The following is a 24,517-nucleotide window of genomic DNA, read 5'->3' as shown; positions in this document are numbered from 1 at the left end:
TATCTCCAAAAATATGTATTTGCGTCATTGAAACATACAGATTTTTTAAAAGCACAAATAAAACAACCATCATTTTGGTTTGTTTCACTAGGAATAGTTTTAATAAAGGTGAGCAACAAAAAACATCCACATCAACGCACAGACTGCGTAAAATCTATTTACATCATAAATATTTTACCTACATAGAACAATTTTAAACTAGTTCTACATATTGAGCTGTATTTTGTTTATGGATCAGGTGGATCAACTGTAGATGAGCAGGTTAATCATCCTCCTACCGGCTATTAATGAAGGGAAGTCTGAAGCCAGATCAGCTGTGTATCAAAGAATATGGATGTATCCTTTTTACATGGTTTGTGTTTGTGTGGATTGGCCTGTAAAGATTTGAACAGAGAAAAAGGACTGATGTAAGCTGGTAAAAACAGCCTGGTCCATTCATGATAAACTCTTTAATTCGAGTGTGCTCATGGGGGTCTTAAAAACATCTGTGGTCAAGCAGTTTGTGTCAAGAGGGAACGCACTAGAGAGAGAGAGAACACAAGAGAACACCTTCTGGGACCATGATTCTGATCTAAAGGTGCAAAGAGGAAAGTTTCCATTGTGCGCTTTTGTCCTCTTCTAAATTTCTCCAGTAATTACCTCTGATATATCCATGTTTAGGTGGCAATCCATGCATAGAGTCCCCAAGTAAAAACACCAAGACAGGCAGTGAACCAGTTACCTCCGCTCATGCATATTATCCTCTGACCAGTTATACATTATAGTTCCCTCGTTCTTCCACCAACAGATCAGATTAAGGAGAAGCCCGGATCCACATTCCGACTGATTGAGGTTGTAGGGTGTAGAGTGTAGAACTAAAAAAACAATTATTATAGAGTTTGTATGAAGTCTGGCTGGTGGCTCTGTGGGCTAGCTGCCCTCCTGAGGCTCTGGCTGGGGTACAGGGGACAGTGTCTGGGTGCTGGAGATGGGCGACGTCATTACCACAGTCTCTACACCTACTTTAACGCCCATCCCTCCCCCAGTGATGCCTGCAGCCTTTCGGGAACAAGCCGTGCAGATGTAGTCTTCATTCTCAGCCATCTCGCATGACACGCCTACACACACCTGATGGAACCACTCATCACATCCCCCATCACACTGAACCCAATCCACCTGCAAAATCAGAAAGAGAAGCAAAGTTAAAAAAGTTCTCTTAGCACCTTTGTCTAGTATTGTATTACTGTATTTTTCGCACTATAAGTCGCACTTAAATTCAGCTTGTAAGGAGCAGTAAAGCCACTCGGCTGAGGTATAGTGTTATAAAGGCATTTCAGTTTATTTCTCCAGGCTGGAGAACTAGGCTGAAGCAGCATAAGCATTAGCCGCAAACCTCTGTTTCTCCGTTCAGAGGTGAGTATTTTTGTTGGGTGACCAAACGTCTCTATTTCCCGGGACATGTCCATATTTCACGTCCTGTCCCGGGCGTCCCGGGTTTTTTTCAAAAAGTGAGGAAATGTCCTGGTTTTTAAATTATCTTCATTAGACCAGAGAGCAGTAGACAGCGTGACTATCAGCGTGGGGCCCTCCCTCCCCCCCTTCCGGTGCAGTCTTACAGTAAGAGCACACACACACACAACGCTCCACCCCTCAACACCCCCCCACCTAATTCACGTTAATTTTTGGCCTCTAGCCTGCTGCTAACCACGGCTAGCACTGTTGGAGCAGCATTAGCATTACCCGCTAACTGTGCTAGCTCTTTTGCTGTTCAGAGGTGAATATATCTAATATATCTAGACTCTAGTCTGTGTGTTTCCCGTGTTAAAACAAGCTACGTGGGACAAACCGCTAGCTAAGCCAGCCACGGTTAGCAGCGCTAGCCAGCCTCAGTTAGCTGTGCTAGCCACCCCTAGTTAACAACACTAGTTGTCTCATAATCTGGAATTAGTCAGAGTAGCTTTATTGCTCCTTACAACCTGACTGGTAAAATGCATACATAATGCGCTCTGGATTATAAGGCACACTGACTATATGTGCGCCTTATAGTCCGAAAAATACAGCAGTCAAGGCAGGTTATTTACAATCTTAAACAATAGATGAAGAAAAATAACTGGTGTTGTGCTAAAATCTGACTCCCTTTCACATGCTGCAATACATGTGTGCAGTCAAAAGGGATTGCGGCGGGAAGGCAGAATTTGGCACAATACCTGGAAAGGTAACAAAATTATTGAGTGTTTAATGGAAAAAAAATGGAACGAGAACACTCACACTAACCTTGTCCTTGCACGGCCTCTGGCAGTTCTTCGCCGCACACACAGCATTTTCATCATTGGAGTCCTCTGCACCAGACCAGTCATACTTTGAAGGAATGTCCAAGACCTTCTTCTCCTTCTTGCGCTCAAGTCCTTCCTTCGCAAACTCTGCCTTGGCTGCAGCTTTCTCCTTCCTCTTCCTCTCTTTCTCTTCCTTGGCGAGGCGTTTGGCCAGCTGCTTGAGCTCACGCGACCTGTCTGGGTTTAGCTTGAGCTTCTTTTTCTTGGGTTTACCGCCCACCTCCAGCACCCTCTTTGTGTCTTTGCATTTGGGTCGGCCATCCACTCCTGTGGTAGCCAGTAGTAGCTGTTGTTCAGCTCTTTCCAGCTTCCTTTTCCTCTTCTTCTCCACATCCTTTAGCTTCAGCTTCATTGGCTTCTCCAGCATAGCGTCTTCTGACTGAAGGTGTAAAAAATGAGGAAAAATCAATGAAATTTGCCTTAATCCAATAGTAGAATAAAAGAGGTGAGGTCAACAAAGAATAAACCAACCAACATGCAACTGGCTTTTTCAACAACACAAAGGTAACACTAGGGGGTGTGGAAATGCTCACCTCCATGACCTGCAGGAAGCGTTCCTCTGATGGTGGGTGGGTGGCCTGCAGAATCCTCCAGATGTGCTGAGTTTCATCCAGAGAGACCTCCAGCAGATCCCCTTCCATCATAAGCTCCTCCAGCTGGGCCTTCGCAGCTGGAGACAGTTCTAGTACTGGTGGCTCCAAACTGCGGGGCACCAGGGGCGTCTTCCTGGGCTGCTTGCGTGGGGTGGTCTGGTCTAGAGAAAGAAGAACGGGAAGGAATTTGTTTGTACTTCTGTTAAACTGGTTGGACATATTTCTGACCTAATGTATTCTACCTGGGAAATCCTATTATAATTCAAACCTGTCAAAAAAAAAAACACGTAAGCACAGAGAAAAAAAAACATTTATTGCTTTCCTTCTTCATAGTAGGCATGTATAAATAAACCAACCTTTTCTTCATAATTTTACAGCAAAACTAACAACTCCTGATGCTCATTCAGAACTTTTGTTTTGTGTGTCTTTTTTGAGTTTCTAAAGGTGCAGGTCTATGGCTGGCCACCAGAAGAGCTCTATAAAAGAGCCTGCAGAAATATTTAAGACTCCTCCCCTTTGATGACCTGGAAAAACATCCAACTCAGACCAATTTGGCAATAGAGATTTTTTGAGCTTGTTAAATTTGTTACACCTATATTTGGGGAATTGAGGGAGTGTTTTTTGATTGATAATAACCTAATACTTATTTGTACTTTAATACAGTGTTCAGTGCATTTGGTCTGGAGGAGGGTATTGGAAGAGAACCCATGCTAATTTCAACACGAATACTATTGCCTCCAAGGTTAATTACAACATCTGACAATCATAAAGTAACATGTTTATCTTATATATATACTCTGCCTACAGTATTACTTACTCTGAGGACAAGACTTGGAGGCAGAAGAGTAGGCATGTTCTGCACAGAATGACGGTGTGGCTGGCCACATGTGGCTGACAACTTCTTCTGACTTCACAGGAATCTCCTCATCACAGAACAAGTAGGGCTTCACCTCACCAGAATCCTGCAAACAGAGACACAGAGATATGAATACTGACAACGTACACCATTTTCAGTACATCAAATCTTTTTTCTTTTTTTCCAAATTATATAATCATATATCAATAATTTACAGGCATTTTTAAAAATCTACCTTCATATCATAGCCGTAAGTCTCGCGGATGTCCTCGTCTGAGTCCGTTTCCTCATCGTCGTAGTCCAGCGATGGCCGTGGAGAGGTGGCTCTGCTGAATCCCGCCTGCTGGAATGTCTGAATGTGTCCCTGAAAAAAAGGAAAGGGGAAGGCGTGTTACTATTAAGTTCAGTACTATTCATTGTTCATTACAGCAAAACATAAAATATCATAAATTAGCACGTTGGCTTAATATGAATCTGACATTCTATATGGTGTTAACATTTCATGATGAAGGGACTACTAGAAATGCTTAACAATGACTTGAATAAAACCTTTTACACTAACTTTAATTTCAAGTTAAAAATAGTTCCTTCTCCAATACGGTTAACATTTGAGAGAAATATACACAAAATACACAATAAAAGTTACGAAAAGGGTAGCATTGCATTTCAGACTGCAGACACTGTCAGCTGTTAGTCATTAACTGCAGAGTTTATGGATGGCACCAAATATTTAGCAACTTTTGTACTTTTTTGCCTGCTTTGTTGATAACTAATTTATTTGTTCACTGATGCCACGATCACGATAAAGATACTCTTATGGATTTTACAAAAAATTAAAACAAATTATTGTGGCACTACTGCCACAAAATAAAAATGAATTTCTATTATTGCATATGATATGCAATGGCACACCCCTAAGTGACATAAAAAAATACAAGAATTTTATCAGATTTGTAACAGAAGTCAATGATCCAGAATGTCATGATACTAATATTGCACTTCAAATATCTCCATATATCCAAGATTGAAGTAAAATAAAATTATACTGGACAGATATAATTTGTCTCTAGTAGATATATAATGGGAAACGAGAGCAGTGTGAATTTTTCTTTTGCTAAAAACAGCAAAAAAAAAAAAAAAAAAAAAGTAGTACTCTGATGTCATAAATAGGGGTGGGTGATATGGCACGATTCTTCAAGGTATAACATTGTTCACGATATTAAAAATGTTGATGTGATATTATTGCGTATGATACAATATGGCACACCCCTAAGTGTATATGTTAAAAAGGTTTATTAAAACTTAAAACACCCGTACGATGTGGCAGTCTTACCTGCAGGTCTGGGTTGGCCGCAGCCTTCTGTAACTCTGCGTTGATGATCTTCTCAGTCTTCTCACGTGCAGCCAACTCAACCATGCGCTGACTGAGCACAGATAGCTTGGCCAAGGCAGACGAGAGCTCATCAGTGGCCAAGGCCTGCCGTGCTCGGTCCTGCCAGCTCATGGCTCGCTCCGTCAAACACTGGAGCGCTTCACCTTCAGGGAGCCGCACAGGCAGCTTCTGCAGCGACACCAGCAGCGAGAGGATGGTTTCTAGCCGGGGCCGCCGCGAACGCTGACATAGCGGACATAGAAACTTTGACTCCTTATTGCTGCCCTGCCAGCCAGCCACCAGCTTCTTCTGCGAGCCTGTTTTGGGTAGGGGCACACAGGCACCGTGGAACCAGTCCTTACACAGTTCGCACTGAAGCATGAAGCCCACTGCCGTTTTACGACACAGGCAGAACTTGACCTCCTCTATACGGTCAGCCATGGCCATCTTGGCCAGGTTGGCGGCACGTAGGGAGTGGATGGCTTCTACCTCTTGCTGCTCCTTGGCCTTGAAGGCAGCCACTACAGCAGAGGGTTCACGTGCCTCTTCAAGGCTTTCATCCAGGTCGCTCAGGCTGTCGAGCTCTAGTCCACGCTCCTGCTCCAGCAGCTCCTTCGCTCGCTTGCGCTTGCTTTTACTGTTGCCATATACGCCAATGTCTGTACGGGGGCTTAGAACCTAAAAGTAGAAAATATATAAAGGTAAGAAAGGATGTACACATGTTACAATTTAAAAGTTAGGAATAAATTACTTAAATGGAGGAATTTCAAATACTTAAAAAAATAAGGACACACAGTAAAAAACTTTGTCTTTAACCTAAAACATTTCAATCGTATTTTTTTTGTGGACAGTGGAATGACCGAATTCTAATTATTTAATGAAATCTTTTCGATGGCAATTGTGGCTTAGCAGATATAGAACGAGGATATCAATGACAGAGATCTGGGTTTTACACTGAGGATCTTCAGGCTGCCACTGCTTAGCACTTTGTTTTTAATTAGTGAAGTGAGAAAATCACAAAGGCCAGATTCCAAACAAACTATGCTAGTCTTATGCCCAACAAATTTTTAAGAGATTATTATTATTTTTGTTTATTTATTTATTATTATTATTATAATTATTATTATTTTTTTTTTTTTCAAATTTCCAATATTTGAATTTGAAACGCTGGGCGATATTGTACAGAAAGATAATTATTGATATTCTTCACATATATGAGCCGTTCTCAATTACAATTTATATTTTCAGTTCTTACAGAACAACTTCAATTTTTTATTTGTATGGAGATTTTAAAGTGTTAGCTATTGCAAATTATTGTTTTATTCACATTTGATCTATTTGTTTTATACAAATAGTAAGCAGCCCTTTAAAAATAACATGCAGCTTTTATATTAAGTTAAGAAATGGCTAAAATATAAAAATTATAGCACATTAAAAGATTTATTTTTTCTTTTCTGACAGAACCACCAACATCTGGCTGATTCCCTCGGGTAGCTTCTATATGTAAAGATGTATAATCTCTGAAAATAGCCTTAAAACAGTAATTCAGTTCATTAAATTAATTCAATTAACTTCCCAGCCCTACAAGTCTTGGCTCATGCAGGTCTGACATGGGCATCATGATTAACCTTTTTAACATGCGTTTCCCAGACAAGGATTAAGCCTAGTCTTGAACTACACAGCATTTTGAGTTGTTTCAATGAAAGTAAAATGTAGCCAACAACTATGCTTAATTCTTGTTAGGGAAGAATTTAATTGGGTGTCCTATATTTTTTTTTTAAGACTGTCAAGTTTTACCTGGAGAAGAGTATAGGTTGAGTTCTTCTTAAGGAAAGTGCGAGCTGTCCTCTCTCTCCAAGATCGTGCTGAGGCTACCTGGGACTCGACCTGCGGCAGCGCATCCAGACGCACTGGGATAGAGCGCCCCCTCGCTAACAGCGCCTCCAGTTGATCCAGGTAAGCATAATTACTGCCATTCTGTCCAAACAGTATAAAACGTGTTAGAAACACATCAATTTCTATTACTGGAGCTGTGACTCTGCTGTGACCATTAGCAGTGTATAGTGTAGAAAATGCAGCGTACCTGGATAGCCTCCACTCTGGACGTCCATTCTTTGGCTTTGTGGAGTGCTTCTCTGAGGGCCAACACATTGGGCAGGTAGGCAGGAATGTTCTTGGCCTCCATAACAATGTTTTCCAGGGTGATCATGCTGTGCCTGGGTCTGAAATATAATATGTAAATATTAAACATTTCTCTGTATACCATATTTTTCACACTATAAGGCGCACACTTAGAATCCATTAATTTTTTTTTTAATCGTAAGTGTGCCTTATGTATGAATTTTACCAGTCAGGTTGTAAGGAGCAGTTAAGACACTCCAATTGCAGTGTTACTCAGGAGTTTCAGTTTAGTTCTACAGCACTGGGGCTGGAGTAGCATTAGCATTTTCTGCTAACTGCTATTTCCCCGTTCAGAGGCGAGTATTATCGGCATGTAGCCTGCTGATAACCCTGGCTAGCACTGCTGAAGTAGAATTAGCATTACCCGCTAACCACGCTAGCTCTGCTAATGAAATTTGGGTTTCTAAGCTTACTGTAAATAAACGAAAGCACTTTACTCACACAAAAATAAACAGACAAATCTGTGTAAAGTCTTAGCTTAGCTTTAATTAACTTAGTTAGCTACTTCCCTAATTTTCCCCACACCACCACTCAGCGGCAAGACCTGATGAATTAGAAGTTCCTTATAGTGTCTTTTAAAATGTGCCTTATAATCTAGTGCGCCTTATGTATAAAAATAGACCAGAATATAGACATTTTTTGAGCCTTATAATGCAAAAAAAATTATTTCATATTAAAACAAAAATCACAAGTACAAGCAAGTCATTGTGACTTGAAAAAACAAGTATTAAGTAAAAAAAAAGAATTATTACCTGGCCTGCAAGCAGGCACGGGCTTTGTCCTCCCAGCGCTCAGACACTGTGAGGATTTCCTGCAGCTCTGCCATGGCTTTCTCCACAGCATGGTGCGGTGCTAGACCCACACCTGAGTCAATCAGACGCTTCATAAGCTCCAGAGTGACTCGCTGGGGTTCCTGCAGGGTGAGGCGCACCTCGTCCAGCCAGCGTGCCTGCTGTAGCTCCTGCTTTAGCCGAGGCAGCTCAGGCAGCTCCACGTCCAGCCCAGAACCCAGGTCCACTAAAGCCTGCAGCTTACTCGAATCTGGGGTCTCATCTGTCAAAGCCACCTGTGAACGCTCATGGAAGTCTTCTACATTCTCCAGCAGCTCCTGAGGGATGGAGCAGACAATAGTTTAGAGACATAGAAGTTTTCACTGCAGAAATCAGCCCATAGGTAGATTAAATAGAAAAGAGCCTTTCTGCAATCTTAAAAAAACTTCTTTCCAAAGCTTAAAACAAACAGTTCAAGAAATCCAGAAAAGTAAAAGCTACACAAAACTAAGTTATCCAGAAAGATTTAGGAATCATCCATTAGAAAAGCTGCTGACTCACTTTGACCTGGCGTGCCTGGTTAATGATGCAGGGCAGGCGGAACAGCTGCTCCACAAATGCTTTCAGCTCCTCCACGGTTAGCTTGGTTCGTATTCGGCTGCTCTCTGTGCGCTCCCTTCTTAAAACACAAAAATGAGTCAGTCAGGCAATCAATCGCTTTCATTCAAAATATTTTATACATTTTTCATTCAGATTTTAATATATAATACATATTACTCAGTAACTACTACAAACTGCACAGTAGATATGGAAGTAAAATGCTATTTATGTAATAATTAAGATAAACTCTGGAGCTAAATACAGGTACCAGAGGCTGTACTCATAATACACTGCCCGGCCAAAAAAAAGTCGCCACCTGGATTTAACTAAGTCAATGATCTGGGGTTGCTGCAGTTGGTCAGGTTTAGGTTCAGCAACAGTATGCGCTGAAAGAACGAGGTCAGCTGACTACCTGAATATACTGAATATAGACCAGGTTATTCCATCAATGTATTTTTTCTTCCCTGATGGCACGGCCGTATTTCATTATGACAATGGCAGGATTCATGGGGCTGGAATTGTGAAAGAGTTCAGGGTTCAGGGAGCATGAGATCATCATTTTCACACATGGATTGTTCACCACAGAGTCCAGACCTTAACCTCACTGAGAATCTTTGGGATGTGCTGTAGAAGGTTTTGTGCAGTGGTCAGACTCTATCATCATCAATGCTGCAACTACATAACTACATACACTACCCCTAAATGAGCAACATCTATTTGTTCCCCACCATGTTCAACTCAAGGCTAAGGCCTTGTTTTTTGGGGTTAAATCATAACAACTGATGGAAAGCTTGTTTGGGCAAATGTGACAAATCACTGACTTGTGTCTCTGCTTGTGGCTGAGCAGCAGCTGGGCCACAGAGGAACAGGTCTCGGCTTCCTTCACCATCTCTCTCAGCTTGCGGAACAAATTGTTCTCTGGGTACTTTCTGTCCTCCGCGTCCTCCAGCAAGACCTTCAGTTCGATCAGATCTGAGAGATGGAACAGAGTAAGAATAAGTGTGTGCGTGTGTATATAAAAATCACAGTGCAAATGGCAGAGAGAAAGAGACAGCGTAAGAGAAAGTTAGAGAAAGAAATACCTTTCTTGTTTTTGTGATCAGCAGCCAGTGCTTCAGTAACTCTCTTGGCCCAGGTCTCGTAGGACTGGGCACGTGACTTTACCCCATACAGCATAGCAGGGAATTCCTCTTGATCATACCTGTACCTGTGTGTCACACATGGTCAAATGATCAAAAGATTTATTGTAGCAGTTAGTTATTAAGGTATGATATAATTGTAAACAATTTATAACAACCATGATCATTTTGTGAGTGGCACAATACCACTTTTTCCTGTCTTATACTGATATCAATGATGCAACCTTGAGAATCTGCTGATATCGTTAAACTATGATGTTAATGAAACATTTGTCCCTAGGCGCTGCCACTATAATCAGAAGCTTGTCGGTTCAAATCCTGTTTATGTAGCTTGCCATCAGCTGTCAGAGCCCTGAGAAAGCACAATCGTTCTTGCTCTCTCTGGGTGGGTAGATGGGGCTCTCTCCTCACATCACTCCAAAGGGTGATGTCGATCAGCACAAGGCATCTGTGAGCTCATGTATCAGAACTGAGTCGCTGCGCTTTCCTCAGAGTGCGCTGTAATGCTACTCGTCAATGCTGCATCAACAACAGTTTGAAAAGAGGCGGTGGCTGACTTCAAATGTATCGGAGGGGGCATGTGCTGGTCTTCACCCTCTTTGTGTCGGGGCATCACTAATGATAGGGGGAGTACTAATGAGTGGGTTGGGTAATTGGCCATGTAAATTGGGAGAAAATGGCATAAAAAATCTAAATAAAATTATATATATATATATAAAAAAAATATATATATATATATATATTATAAAACCTAATCACTGTGCTTAGCATAGCCATCTCCAAAGCCTCGAATACTGGCATGTAGGCTTGGATCCTAGGATTAAGCATTTACGTGATCTTTTTGGCTAATTATTTGATACAATGATTTTCGCCAATCTCAGTATCAGTACGGAGTTTCGTATTGGCACAGGCCTTGTTTTTACATCTGAAGTTTGTTTCTCAGGTCTGAATCATGAGCATCTGGCCGATAAGCATCCGGCGTTCACTGTTAAAAAACTGTTTAGCAAGAAGCAGCAGCAGAGACAGCATTTGTCCACTGCTATGATAATTATCTGGCTAATATATCAGGTAAAACTGCACCTGAACAGCAGTTTAGCTCAAATATGAGAAATATATTAAATAGTTGGGTTGGATCGGGGTTGGATCACAACCCACTTTGGAGTTCGATTTGGAACCAGACTGAGATTACCTTCTCTCGTGGTTCTTGTGTGTTTTTTTGGTCTACACTCGAGTGCAATTACTGATTCACATCTGCCGATATGAACTGCACCAAGACCAAAGTCCATTTTTACAAACTAAATGAACAGACACATGAAGACCTTCTGTACAGTATGAGATACAGTATCAGAGTCATGCCTACTAACCTGAGACACTTGCTGGTGAGAGGACAGTCACAGAGGTCAGCTGTGTGGTGAAGACACACCAGGCGATCAGGGCTGCATGGGCAGGTCAGCGCAGACAGGAAACAAGTGGTTTTGCATTTGTAACACTGCCTCTCATCATCTGGGACAAGTTCAAACACCTCTTGCTCAAAAGACAGCACCCCCTATAGACAGACGGTGTGAAATATATTACAGTTTACCACTAATGATGCTATATATACACACAATAAACCAAGACAGGAAATGTTACATCAATGCATATATCTATTATCTAATATATCCTTATTACTATTAATTATAGATGACCAAAATTATGTTATTTATTATTCTAGTGAAGTGTTTTTTAACAAATCTTTTCTAAGTCTATTGTGGGTGTGGATAAGACTTAAAACACTCAATATAAAATTACAAAAAAAGTGTATTTGACTGCGCAGTATTATTTTAAATCTTACAATACTAAAACGTATTGTATTTTACTCAAAATACCATAATATACACTATAAGGACAAAAGTATTGGGACACCTGCGGCTGAACAGTACATGGCTTCTATACAAAATTATGTCATAATGCCTTACCATGTCACTGACAGCCTGTCGAAGCCTGCTCTCCTCGTCCATCATGTCTCCCAGCTCTTTGTACACAGCAGCAGCAAGCTCCACATCAAGGCTCTCTGGGTCTGCGGCCATCTTGCACAGCAGCTCCTCATGAGAGAATACACATTGCCGCTGTAAACGCCTGTAGTGTGCCACACACTGGCGTCCCATTGGAAGCTACACAGGAAGCACATCACTGACAGTCACTTGTGTAGCAAATTATGGTATAGTATAGTATATAGTATATTATATAGTATAGTATATAACATAGTATAGTAGTAGTAGTAGGAGTATTTAACATATAGGGTGATTGGACCTCATAAAGAAAGACAAACATTATGGATTATGGATTCTAAACCAAACTGAACATACATTTGTAATAATATAGTATATATGTAATAATATTACATTTATTTATTTATAGAAATCTAAATTTAAATCTAGTGCTGTCTGTGTGTAGATTTTGTTTTGTAGTTTTATAATTTATTTGGTCAGTTTCCCAAACAGGAATTAAACCTAGTCATAGACTTTTAATGGAAAATCTCCATTCAAAAAGCTGTGTAGCTCAAGATCTTGGGTTGGTCTCCCAGACAGGGATTAAGTATTATGTTCACTAAATAGTGAGTGAGGAGGTATTTGAGATTCATCCAGAAACATCCAGATGCTGAGCAATAGGAGTGCAACGTACCCAATCTGCAGTACAGAAGTTGACAGCTTCAGCAAAGTTGTATCCCTGGTTGAAGCCACTGTGATAGGCTCTCGGAAAGGTTACCACAAACTCCCCAGCGCACTGATTGGTCCGATACACCTGTGTACCAAAAAAAAAAAAAACGAGTCGTAATGTCTACCAAATCTAACCAGAATTTCTGATATTTACAGTGAACAGTGGACACACAATCATTCATAGATACAGTTGACCCACCGGAACACCATGCTCCATAAGAACGTTAGGGTTCATGATGGTGACTAGCTGGTGAAGCAGGTCTGGCTGTGAGTCGAATAGCTCCGGGGCCAACTTCTTCATTACCGCCTCCAGCTGCTCTGCTGCATGTGCTGGGACTCCATACCAGGTCTTTGGCTCCCCCCTTAAATCGCAAAAGCAATATATAAACACTTTAAACACATCTTCAACCTCAAATCAAGCTTGGAGTATTATGCTTAATTATTTTTTTAATTATAATTAAACTTCGTATGCCAAAGAAACATGTAAGAAATGCAATGTTTTAACAGACTTTCTTATTAGAAACAGTGCTAAAATCATTGCCCATATAGGGCCCTATTTTTTCTGTTTTTGTTTTTTGACTCTCTTCCTCCCCTTTACATTTCAACTTTTTAGGTTTGTAATAGGTAAAAAAAAAATTAGCCCTTGTGGCTAACAGATGACTACTAGCTGTTTTCCAAGCTGAATTAATCGCTAATTGTGCTGGCTAGATAAGGCGTGCTGTATGATGTCTGTACATTACAGTGATCTTCAGCAATAAAGGTTAAAGCACCATCACCAAGCTACAGTGTCAGGCACTGCTGTTTTATATTTTCTAATTCAGTATATTCTATGTTTGTATCTGAATTCCGCTTTTATTCCTCAATTCAAAAGTGTCCCTCAACCAACAATACCCTGTGTGCATCATCTTACCAGTGCAGGTAGTTGATTGAGTAGCTCCAGTGGTCCTCAATGTGCCAGCAGAAGGATGAAAAGCACATACCCACATAGAGCCACGGCACCTTCATACCAGAGATGTCTGCATTGATGTGGGTGAGAACAGACTGCTCCAGCACTGGCATGTTATTCAGGTTCCAGCCCGAATTAGCATATTCCTGCAATTAGAGAATTGTTGAGGGGACACAATTCATGATGTTTACAAACATAATTTACGCTTTAAAAAATGATATTACTAATGTAGTTTTCAATACTTCATCTACCACTTAAGAGCTGAACAAAACCACCCCCAATCAAACTAAATGTTTATGTAAATATATTAATATCAATATATCGCAACAGAACAACATACTTTTATCATTTACTTAAAAAATTATTCCTTAAATATATAGTTCAATAAATAGGAAATGGGTATAAATTAACAACATTTTCCTGAGAAATTCTGTTCTTATAATGATTGATCCCAATGTCCTTATAAACTGAACAAATCCCAAATAAGAAAACACTGGTGAACAAAAAATTTAATCTTTATGGAAAAAAGTGAGAAAAAGTGGGTTGTAAGTGAGTTATAATTATTTCTTCTTAAAGGGGTATCAGTAAATTAAAAATATATATATAAAAACATGCTTTTTACTTCCAGTCAGACATAAATTAAGACCACTTTCACAATAACAAAATGGAAAAAAAGCACACAACACCAATATAAAGTTATACTTTACAGTAAGCTTTCGATTTATTTTTTTTGTTTTAATGCAAGACATTTTAGGACTTAAGATGGTCTTAAGATACCCTGCATATGACACAACCACATTACACAAAGCTGATGATATCTGACTTGCCTCTTCATCCCCTACAAGTCTTCTTTTCCCATCTCGGACAGGAAATCCACTGCCCACATCTTTGGAGCCGATATCCGCTCCATACTCCACTATCACGTCTTCTTCTATACTGCTCACCAGCCTCCAAAACTCCTTCTCCACCAGCTCCGTAGGCACCATCTGAGATTAACATTGACAGAGATTGGAGACAGGTTTAATCCTAATTTACTCTTTTCTTAAAGTATTTAATTAGTTGATTAATTAGTAAAGTGCTGATGGGATCATTGCCAGGCACAGACGCCCTTACAGAGGCACAGAACAAACAAAAGGAAATTGATAGTTTACATCTTCATAAACATATCATTATAAAAGCCTGTGGTGTACTACATACATGAACTGGCATGTTGAAGTAGTCAGACTTAAAGTGGTCCGCCATCTCGCCAAAACTCTGGAGAGTGTATTCTCGTACTGCCTGCTCGAAACCAAACGCCTCCCGAGGCTTACTGCATTCCTGAGGAGAGATCAGGAGCATTTCTCATCCAACCCAAACACTTAAACTGCTTAATTCCAACAAGACACCGAGCTGAACATCCTCTCATCTCTGACAAAAGAAGAGCTTGAGCTGTTACAACAAGGTGTGGTGTAGAAAGAGGTTTATGTAACCAGAACAGTCAAAGCTCTGAAGAGAATGCCAGGTCTCCATACCTCTGCCACACATTTGGGACAACGCCAGTCACCCTTGGGAACATCTTGAAGGGGAGGGATCAGGCAGAAGGTGTGGTAACTGTCATCACAACCGTCACACAGCAGGAGGCGGTCCTCTTCATCTCCCCGCCCACAAGCCATACACATGTACAGGTCAATCTGTGACGTAAATTAGAAATGCTTATTAATTTGGGTTTAATATAGATGACTATATGTAGACATTGTTTTGTAGTTTTATAGCATGACAGTAACATAAAAAAATCCAAGGTAAAAAAATGTACTAATTCTATACAAATATTAACTATATTTAGCTATATTTAGGTCTCTATGGTAGTCCAGACATGGTAATAACATCAACAGCTTAACATACAATAAATATTAATGATTCAATAAGTTTTTCTGACCTCAATATCATACACTTTGTTAATTTGAGTATTTGTTCACATACAAATAAATATGACCAATAATTTATCCAGTCATGCAATTACCAATGCATAAAAATGACATTTTATACATCCAAAATAGGCTGTGGTAGACGAAGACAAAAGTATGCAATTTCCACAGTTCAGCGTCTTTTTTAATGTTTATTATTTATTTATTTATTATTTAATTATTAAGGGTGTGCCATATCATATCGTATGCAATAATATTGCCAACATTTTTTAATATTGTATATGATATTATACCCTGAAATATTATGCCATATCATCCACCACTTTTTACCACATCAGGGTACTACTTTTTTGCTGTTTTTATCAAAAAAAAAAAAAAAATCACACTGTTCTCATTTTCCATTATACATCTACTAGGGATAGATAAAAATAGTCCGGTAAAAATAGTAAATGTGACCGGCCTACGCTCTATAGTATACATTTTTACCCCACTTATTAGATGCTTGACTTTATACACACATAGTACTCACAAAATTGACTTCCAGAGTCTCTTTGCGGGGACGCATCTTAATGGCAAACGCTTGAGCCTTGAGATGCCTCTGCTTCTTAATAAACCCATCATCTAGGTTACAAAAAAGCCATATATACATTTTAATTTTTAACAAAACCACTCCAAACAATAACATTTATATTTCAATGCTTCTTCGATTTAGTTTTATTCTCTTCACCTGCTCCAAATAAGTTCCGGAGCAGGTCTGAGATAATGTGAAAGAACCTTACCGGCTGGAACAATCTCCAGACCAACCACCTTAGGACTGCTGCCAAAGATCTGCAGGGTTTTAGGCTCTTTGTTCTCTCTCTGAAGGGGAAATAAAAATAATAAAAACAATAAAATGAACATCCCTGTGGTGTCTTGAGCAAAAGTAAGATAAAGTGGAGGATTATGCTGGAATGGCAAACATGCTGCCCCCAACCAGACTGGAGACAACTGGAAATCTAAAGCAGGCTGTAAAAAGGTTGTTGTAATAATTATAATAATAATAATAATACTAGTTCACTAATCAATAATACACTATTTCATTATTACTATTATGTAATACTTGTGTACCTGGGAACTAACCTCTGATTTGAGGCGCCGAGATCGTCTCTCAGGTACAGGCTGCTCTTTATTCTGCGGCCTGTCACCCAGACAATCCCGTTCCTGGCCTTCCTTCTCTCTCGGTTTCTCCTCTTCTTCATCCTCCTCTTCTTCACATCCACCCTCTATTCCTTCATCTATATCCTCAGATTCATCTCCCTCCGGGTACAAACGGTGAACGCCCTGCAGCATAAGAGTGACATTGTGTGTCGACGTTTATGCAAATGTATCCAAACTAACATTATTATTTTTATATCCTGTTTTATAAAGCTGTTTAATAAGCCATTTATAAACATGCCCTGGTGGTTAATCAGCACAACATTATTAACATTATTAACCCCTTAACAGGCCAGGATTTTTGTCAATCGTCTGCCTGACATTACAACTCTAAATCTTGAGGATTTCTATTCAAGCATTACATAAAAAGCTTTCATGTTTGATAATAAACATGAAAAGCTGAAAAGCATAATTGTAATTGTAATAGACAATATAAAAACATATTTAATTAAATCTGCTATGTCAAAATATAATGAATAAAATCTTAAAATTGGCTCTTTCCTAAACTTCAGTTTGTCTAGTTTTTACATATATTTGCAAACCTGTCGAATTTGGGTTGATTCCTATTACTGATCTGGAATTATTAAGTGGAGTAGAGAGTAAACAATCAGCTTCTCCAAGTGTCCTGTAGGAGATTTCAAAGCCATCAATTTTTTAGAAAGTAAATAAGTTATTTTACTGTAGAAGAAGAGGGTTTTTAATCACCTACACCTGTAGCCTGTATATAGGACAAGGCATTTTGAGGGGTTAAATTGTTTAGAATGAATATACATTTGTACTTGCACCTGTAATAATTTCCCAAGAATGTAATGGAGTACTAATTACAATTCATCATATTATTAAAATGGTATACAACAATCAAGAGTCAAGATTCTAAATAAAATGATCTTGGTTTTATAACCTTTTATATAACAGATTTTACCAGTTTAAATGAACAATTTTATTACATTTATTACAATATTGTAAAGTTAGTCAACCTTTGTTTCAAATAACACCCAAGTCATCCCTAGGCAAATTCCAAACATTCCATATTTTCAGTAAAACATGTCACTGAGTTTCAGTGTACCAAGTAGTAGAGATGCTAAACTTACTGTGAATGAAGCTCCAGACTGGAAAAGCTCGTATGGGTAGAGAATCCTCTGAAAGTGCGAGCGAAGCAAGGTCCCAGAGCCTTTCCCAGAGGGGAACCCCATTCGACTGGCTATCTTTGACCAGCGCTTCTCCTTACAGACTAGTTCAAAACCCCCTTCAGCAGACACAAGCTACAGAAAAAAAACGGTTTTCATTTATTCTATGTACAGGCAGAATGTACTGTATATGATCAGATATAATGTCAATCAAATGTTATCCTTCTGATATTCAACCATTCCACTGAACATTTCAACAGGTACTTAATTCTAAGTAGAGAGCACTATATAACTCTCTAGAGTTTAACGTGGATAACTTACCTTGCTAAGAAGGTACAAGTCCAGGATCTTTTTCTCCACATGTGGAAAACGTAGTTTAGAACCCTGGAGCTCCCAGAACTTCGCGATTTGATCCAAGAAATTAAGCTTGATTCTGGTGAGAGCCTAAAAGTAGAGAGGACACAGGGAGATTAATACATTGAGAAGGAGTATAGATCATTTCAGAATAAATCTCATGTATTGGAAATTAAATTGTTATAAGTCGTATTGGCGAAGAGAACCTTTAAATAACCCCTAAATATCCCCTCAGGTAATTAGTGAACTTCCTCAATGGATCATGTCAATGAGGTTTAAGTTTAATCCTATTGATACCTAGCACTTCAGGGCTGTAACTAATGATTATTTTGGTAGTCGACTCATCTGATAATAATTTTTCGATTAGTTAACAATTATTTCTGTCCAATTATTTCCTCCATCTCTAAAAACAACAGAACACAAGGCATTTAAATATTCAGATGTGGTTTAAACGTGGAAAGTACTGATATTTAGTGATATTTAGCAAATATGTAATCTCTTCTGTTCGGGCATTTTTGGAGATAGACCAAGTTGAGTGTAACCTGTGTGATTGAGCCTGTTACCCAACCAATCAATTTCAGATAAATAAATGTTTACTAGCTAATCAGTTAATAATCAGCATTTCCTATATTAAAGGTGGTGTGTAATAGCAGGAAACCACTATGTTTAGGACAGTGTAAGACAGGGGTCCTCCAGACCAAGGTTGAGAACCCTTGCCCTAGGTAACCACTGTTTTATGGCACCAAACACAGCTTCTTATTTGGCTAGTTCCAAAACATAACATACATAGACAATATTGCTTACTAAATACACTAAAAGCAGATAAAAACAAAGCAGCAGACACATCAGTTTATAATGTAATTGCTCATTCTTTATCATATGTGTGCAAACAATCTTATAATGTGAGCACTTTTTGTTTTGTTTGCTACTCCTGATAAAACAAAACTGTGTGTGAAAAGTAAAAATGCATAGGCAAATAGCTTATGTGATAAAGAACTGTTAAATTTGATAGTACTGGAAAACTGTGAGTAAAATTAAGCCCTTGTTGTGTACACAACATGAGCCTAACATTAAACAGTTAAAAATCTTAAAGATGTTCTAGTAGCTTATAATGTTGTGTTTTAAGACTAAACTTACCTCAAGTTCATTGAGCCTTTGGACTCGAGGAGTAAAGCGGAAGTTGCGCACATCACAAGCAAACGGTGGCTGCCAGTCCTTCAGGAGAGAAGACAAGAAAGAATTAATCTTACTTTCTTTCTACGATCCTACTAATATACATAAAAAATATATGAAAATGATTAAGATTTTTCCACTGAAACTTGAGTCTAAGAAATTATCCCAATACATCCAAATAGTTGTAGACACCCACCCTGTTACTATGTTAGAACTAGCTGTAAGAATACAATTTCATTCACGCACAATAGGATATGCAGATCAATTGTTGAATTCTGACTTTGGATGACTAGCTCTGGATAACAATGGATAGAGCTTCATATAAGTCCATAAATTACAGACTTGGCTTTAAACATATCTTTAGCACATATAAGGCGTCTATAGACCAACCCATTCTATAAAAAATGGCTTGCTATGAAGATTATACAAGCTGTGCAACTCAACCAATGCCAGTACCTCAAATGATCTGCAAAATTTTCCAATTTAAAAGGGGTCTCTTTATAAATTTTGGCATGCATATTACATCTCAGAACAACAGAACATTTGTAGGGCACTGTTTTTTGAGGCAAATAAAATCACACCTGGATCTCAAAGTGCCTATAAAACTTCTAAATACACAAAACGGAATTAATGTAACAAGGCAAGGCTTGCTGCAACATAAATAGGCCAAACATATTAAGCATTATAAATAAAGGTAACATTATTATAAAGAATGTAAGATTATTATAACAGAAATGCCTTTTTGGCTTCCTGCAAGCTTTTTACACAAACTGTGTCTCAGACGAGTAGACCATTTGTATGTCATTAAGTGTCTAAAACCACAACTGGATCTTTTTTTTTTTTAAATAATTTTATTTCAATTTTTTCCCATTTTTCTCCCCAATTTACACGGCCAATTACCCAACCCACTCATTAGGACTCCCCCTATCACTAGTAATGCCACAACACACCAGGAGGGCATAGACTAACACATGCTTCCTCCGATACATGTGAAGCCAGCCACCGCTTCTTTTCGAGCTGCTGCTGATGCAACATTGCCGAGCAGCCAGCGTGCTTGGAGGAAAGCACAGCGGCTCGACTCCGGTACATCAGCTCACAGACGCCCTGTGCTGCAGACATTACCCTGGGAGTGATGTGGGGAGAGAGCGCCATCTACCCACCCAGAGGGAGCAGGGCCAATTTTGCTCCCTCTGACGCCGGCAGCTTGATGGCAAAGCTGCATGAGCTGGGGTTCACAACTGGATCTTAAAGTGTCCATAAAACTTCTGTCATATAATACAAATGACACTGCTGGATGTTGCATCTTTCTTTAACCTGAACAGGTCAAACATAATATAAGGTGTGTCTTGTATACCTGACCTGATGCCTGCTAAGATACAACTTATAGCTAATGATATTGAAAATAGTAAATAAAGCTTGAAATGAGTTTAGTATTACAAACCAGACAACATAGCTAGATGCTGTAAAAGAACAGTAATGTCTCTGCAGATTCAGGTGTTAGCTAACCTAGCTAATTTACCCAACCTATGCGAGTATTTCAAATGAGCTAGATTATTTTACTAATCATAAGGGCTGTCTTTATACTTTTGGGCAGTAAAAAGCAAAAACTGATCTCCTGGATGTTCGGTAGAAGTCAATGATTGCTGCAACATGAATATGTCACACATAATATAAGGTTGGCCTTGTAGACCTGATCTGCAAACTGATAAGATATAGCTAATGATAAGTAAATATATGAAACCCTAAGCACAATAAATATTATATATTAACAGTAATGTCAATTGTCTGTCTGGCTCTCTCCCTGCAGCAAAACAAACCATGCAGATAGATCTGTGTATAAAGGACACGGCATAAGGAGAAGAGTGTGTGAGAGCTAGTTAGCTAGCTAACCGACTCAACCTATGTCAGCACCTCAAATTACCTAGATGATTTACACTATTTACAAGGAGGTTCTTGATACGTTTAAACTACTATACTGTGACTCAGAACAGTAGAACCTTTGTTTGGCACAAATATTAAGTGCTCTGCTGCTCTTCTAGGTCAAACTAAATTATCTCAAAGAGTCTAGAAAACTTCTAATTATATAAAAGAAAATTGCAGTAACAGAGCAAAGCTTCAGTTCTGTTTTTTCTATAGAAGTCAAGGATTGTTGATAAAAAGATAAAAAGGTCAAATATTATATAAAGTGGGATTTATAGGCCGGACCTGATGCCTGGTGAGATGTAGCTAGTTTTAGGAACAAGGTAACATGTAGCCTAGATACAGTAGAAGAACAGTATGTAATATCTTCCTGCAGAGTTGGGTGTTAGCTAACCTAGGTTAGCAAGGTAGCTAGCTAACTTACTCTACCTGTGCCAGTATCACAAATGAGCGTGATTATTTCACTAATAATAAAGGGTGTCTTGATACTTGTGGGTACATACTTTAATATTATGTGCTTTACTGCTCTTCTGCTGAGTCAAAATAAATCATAACTCATCTCAAAGTGTCTAAAACATAAAAACCAAAAATGATGTCCTGAATGTTCTGCAGAAATCAATGATTGCAGCAACACGAATAGGGCACACATAATATAAGACCTGACCTGATGAGATATAGCTAGGGATAAGCAAATACATGGAAATCTAAGGACTTTGAAAATAATGTTTTTTTGTCCTGCAGCAAAACAAACCATACAGATGGATATCTGTGTGTGTGGAGGACAGGGCAAAGGAGAAAGAAGAGTTGGAGGTTAGCTAGCTAACCTAGTGCTAGCTTGTTAACTAACTAAGTAACCTAACTTACCTGTGGTGGTCTGATTTTGCAGATGCCCGATTTCTCTGCAATGGGTCGTATTTTAGATATATAGCCCAGTGGATCTGAAAAATCCTCCCAGCTGGGTTCGAAAACGGGACACTCTGGAGGTGGGACGAACTCCGCGTACATAGACATGATGAAGTCGTAGGTACTGTTTACTTTATAACCCAGCAATTTAGATCCTCAGCCATTTAAAAGTACAGGTGATGAACTAGACTCCTCAAATCCAGTTTGAATAGGTCTCATGTAGGTGCGAATGCTCCTCAACTGGAGTAAAAAATGTGAAAAATAAACAAACTCACAGACACACAAGGAACTATTTCATTTTCTCTTCGCCATGATTGTGGCCTTCGGTACGAACAATGAAACCGTTTCCACTGCGTGCCACGTCTGAACGCACCAAAAACACCCCCAAAAACAGTCTGGATGAAGTCCTGCTGTCCTTTCTGGCAACTTAAGAAGAAGAGAAAAGTCATTTAATGCGATTAAATGTCCTTGGGATGTTTGTCCATCATCAGGTTTGACTGTGGGCCGAGCTGGAGAGCAGCAGCACCCCGGCACTCGCTACACCACTCCCCTGCGTTCATACATACAACCGGACGGAGAAGTCAGTCATCAGTGTTCATTTACAAACACTGAGCAGACACAGCGCTTTGGTGGCTAGCTAGCTAATGTAATGTGCTAAAAGCATTATTATCGCGAAACAACGCCGCTTTAAAACGCGTTCTGTCGAATATATAGGCTGTATTCATGTTTCTCATATTTTAGACTTGTAACGGTAATAAACCGATCACTGCAGGCTTCTATCCATTAAAATACGCTTACACATCAAAATCGGGTACAGGGATATCTTCTGGTATCCGGTGTTGTGACGAGTTGTGCTACCCTGTCAAATCGTGCTACCGTAGTGTAACCTTTTAATCTTTAAAAGTAAAAGTCCTACATAAAAAAACAATATTATATTCTAGAATATTCGAATAGCTTAAATCACTGTAAAGCAAATTTAATAGATGTGATTATAATGTATAGACCCCTTTTTGGTATTTTTAATGTTTTTTGTATGTAATGGTTTATTATTTATTATATATTAAATTTATAATATTAATCACCATTTACCCTTTTTGTAACACTCGAATAATGTGCCAAAAATGACCTCTTAACATGAGTGAGCGCAGATTGTTTAATGCACCCAAACAAAAATAAATTTTAAATTGAAAAACACATTCAGCGCATGCGCAAAGCAGGTATGATGCACACACCGATGGGTAGCAAAATTAGACACAACATCGGGTGGCACTACGCTAGTGTTAGCTTAGCTACACTAATAGCGTTCATTATTGGTTGTCGAAAGAAAATAACAATAAACCAATAATCGCGTGGTACTATGTCAAACAAGCGATTGAGATGCTATCTGGTTTAAAAAGCACTGTTTAACTGTCTATAAAAGGCGTCACGTTCGGTTATTTCTACTTAACTTAAGTCCAGTCAGCTTCTTTAAAGTATTGAAGTTAACCTTAGCTAGCTAGCTCGTTAGCTCCGTCAGCAAGCTAGCGACGCAAACAAAACGTTAGTTAGCTAACTAGTTGTATTTAAATAATATAACTAGCTAACAAATTATCATGAATTGTCCCACTATCCTGTGTAGCTTGTAGCTTTTGCGAATATTATTCCCGTCTTTCCGAAGCTCAGCTTCTCCTGTATTTGGGTGGCTTTACCTAGCTAGCGTTAGCAAGGTCGCTGCTAGCCAGCTAGCGGCTTCCGGCTAATCTCACTTAGCTTGCGTTTCCTCGGCTCCTCGCTAGAGGGCGCTGTCAGCCCCCCCAGCTTTTACCTTCCAAAGTGTGCCACCGCATAAAAGAGCCGCTGTAGGAAATTTTCACCGGTTAATAATATTATTAATTTATATATATTAAATATAATGATGCATGTGTTTTCTGTCAAATAACTACTGAATCCATTTAACGCTTATTTTATAGTGTATTTTTTTGTTCTCTTTGTATTGATTTTTTTTAGATTAAAGAGAAGGTTAAATTCCTTCCAAACACCAGTATATCACCAATATATATGTATATTTGGCTAGCCTTTATTTGACCACAAGAAGATATTTATTATTATTATTATTATTATTATTATTATTATTATTATTATTATTATTATTATTATTATTATTATTAGTAGTAGTAGTAGTAGTGGTGGTGGTAGTAGTAGTATATGACTGGAATGTAAATAAATATGGAGTCCTGCTTCTGCACCGTTTTGAAACGCGTTTCAAATGGCACTCTGGTTTGCTAGCATGCGTTTTGACTAAATTAAAAATAGGCCAAAGCGGGTAATGCGGCTGGTAAAACACCGGATATATTATATTATAACCTAATTTAAATGTAATCTGATTTTCCTGTTTAAATGATTTCTTCCTTTTGTCATTTCAAAGTCTATGTAAACAGCGGGATAACTGGGTCCAGTATATGTATACTGTCAGTGGTCACAGCAAGGCAGGAGAA

The 24,517-nt window shown here is 38.9% G+C and overlaps 1 protein-coding gene across 8 annotated transcripts; it reads right to left on the bottom strand.

Moving 5' to 3' along the window:
- On the bottom strand, nt 1–23,788 carry kdm5a (lysine (K)-specific demethylase 5A). Of its 8 annotated transcripts, none has more exons than XM_049473577.1 (27): nt 22,319–23,788; nt 19,185–19,262; nt 18,015–18,137; nt 17,658–17,828; nt 16,480–16,692; nt 16,152–16,230; nt 15,902–15,993; nt 14,980–15,138; nt 14,666–14,785; nt 14,296–14,454; nt 13,433–13,614; nt 12,722–12,884; nt 12,488–12,607; nt 11,782–11,976; nt 11,188–11,369; nt 9,767–9,891; nt 9,506–9,656; nt 8,646–8,763; nt 8,067–8,422; nt 7,217–7,355; nt 6,931–7,110; nt 5,095–5,811; nt 3,997–4,125; nt 3,723–3,867; nt 2,846–3,066; nt 2,248–2,691; nt 1–1,155 (listed from the first exon to the last, which is right to left on the bottom strand). In XM_049473577.1, the coding sequence occupies exons 1-27, from the start codon at nt 22,490–22,492 to the stop codon at nt 910–912; spliced, it is 5,181 nt and encodes a 1,726-aa protein (XP_049329534.1). In that variant the 5' UTR covers nt 22,493–23,788; the 3' UTR covers nt 1–909. The 8 variants fall into 8 exon arrangements, with proteins under 8 accessions (XP_049329534.1, XP_049329536.1, XP_049329535.1 ...); XM_049473579.1 differs by having other exon boundaries at nt 2,254–2,691; XM_049473578.1 differs by having other exon boundaries at nt 8,646–8,760.
- Nucleotides 23,789–24,517: the final 729 nt, after the last annotated feature.

Source organism: Astyanax mexicanus, chromosome 2 (assembly GCF_023375975.1).
Source record: "Astyanax mexicanus isolate ESR-SI-001 chromosome 2, AstMex3_surface, whole genome shotgun sequence".
Lineage (NCBI taxonomy): Eukaryota > Metazoa > Chordata > Actinopteri > Characiformes > Acestrorhamphidae > Astyanax > Astyanax mexicanus.
The sequence above is the reverse complement of the archived record's forward strand: the minus strand, read 5'-3'. Positions and strand labels throughout refer to the sequence as shown.

Coding starts and splice junctions, on each gene's coding strand:
- kdm5a (XM_049473577.1), bottom strand. CDS start 22,492: ATGACTTTTCTCTTCTTCTTAAGTTGCCAGAAAGGACAGCAGGACTTC. Junction 17,829..18,014: donor ACTTGTACCTTCTTAGCAAG/GTAAGTTATCCA, acceptor TTTTTTCTGTAG/CTTGTGTCTGCTGAAGGGGG. Junction 11,370..11,781: donor GACAGGCTGTCAGTGACATG/GTAAGGCATTAT, acceptor GTCTGTCTATAG/GGGGTGCTGTCTTTTGAGCA.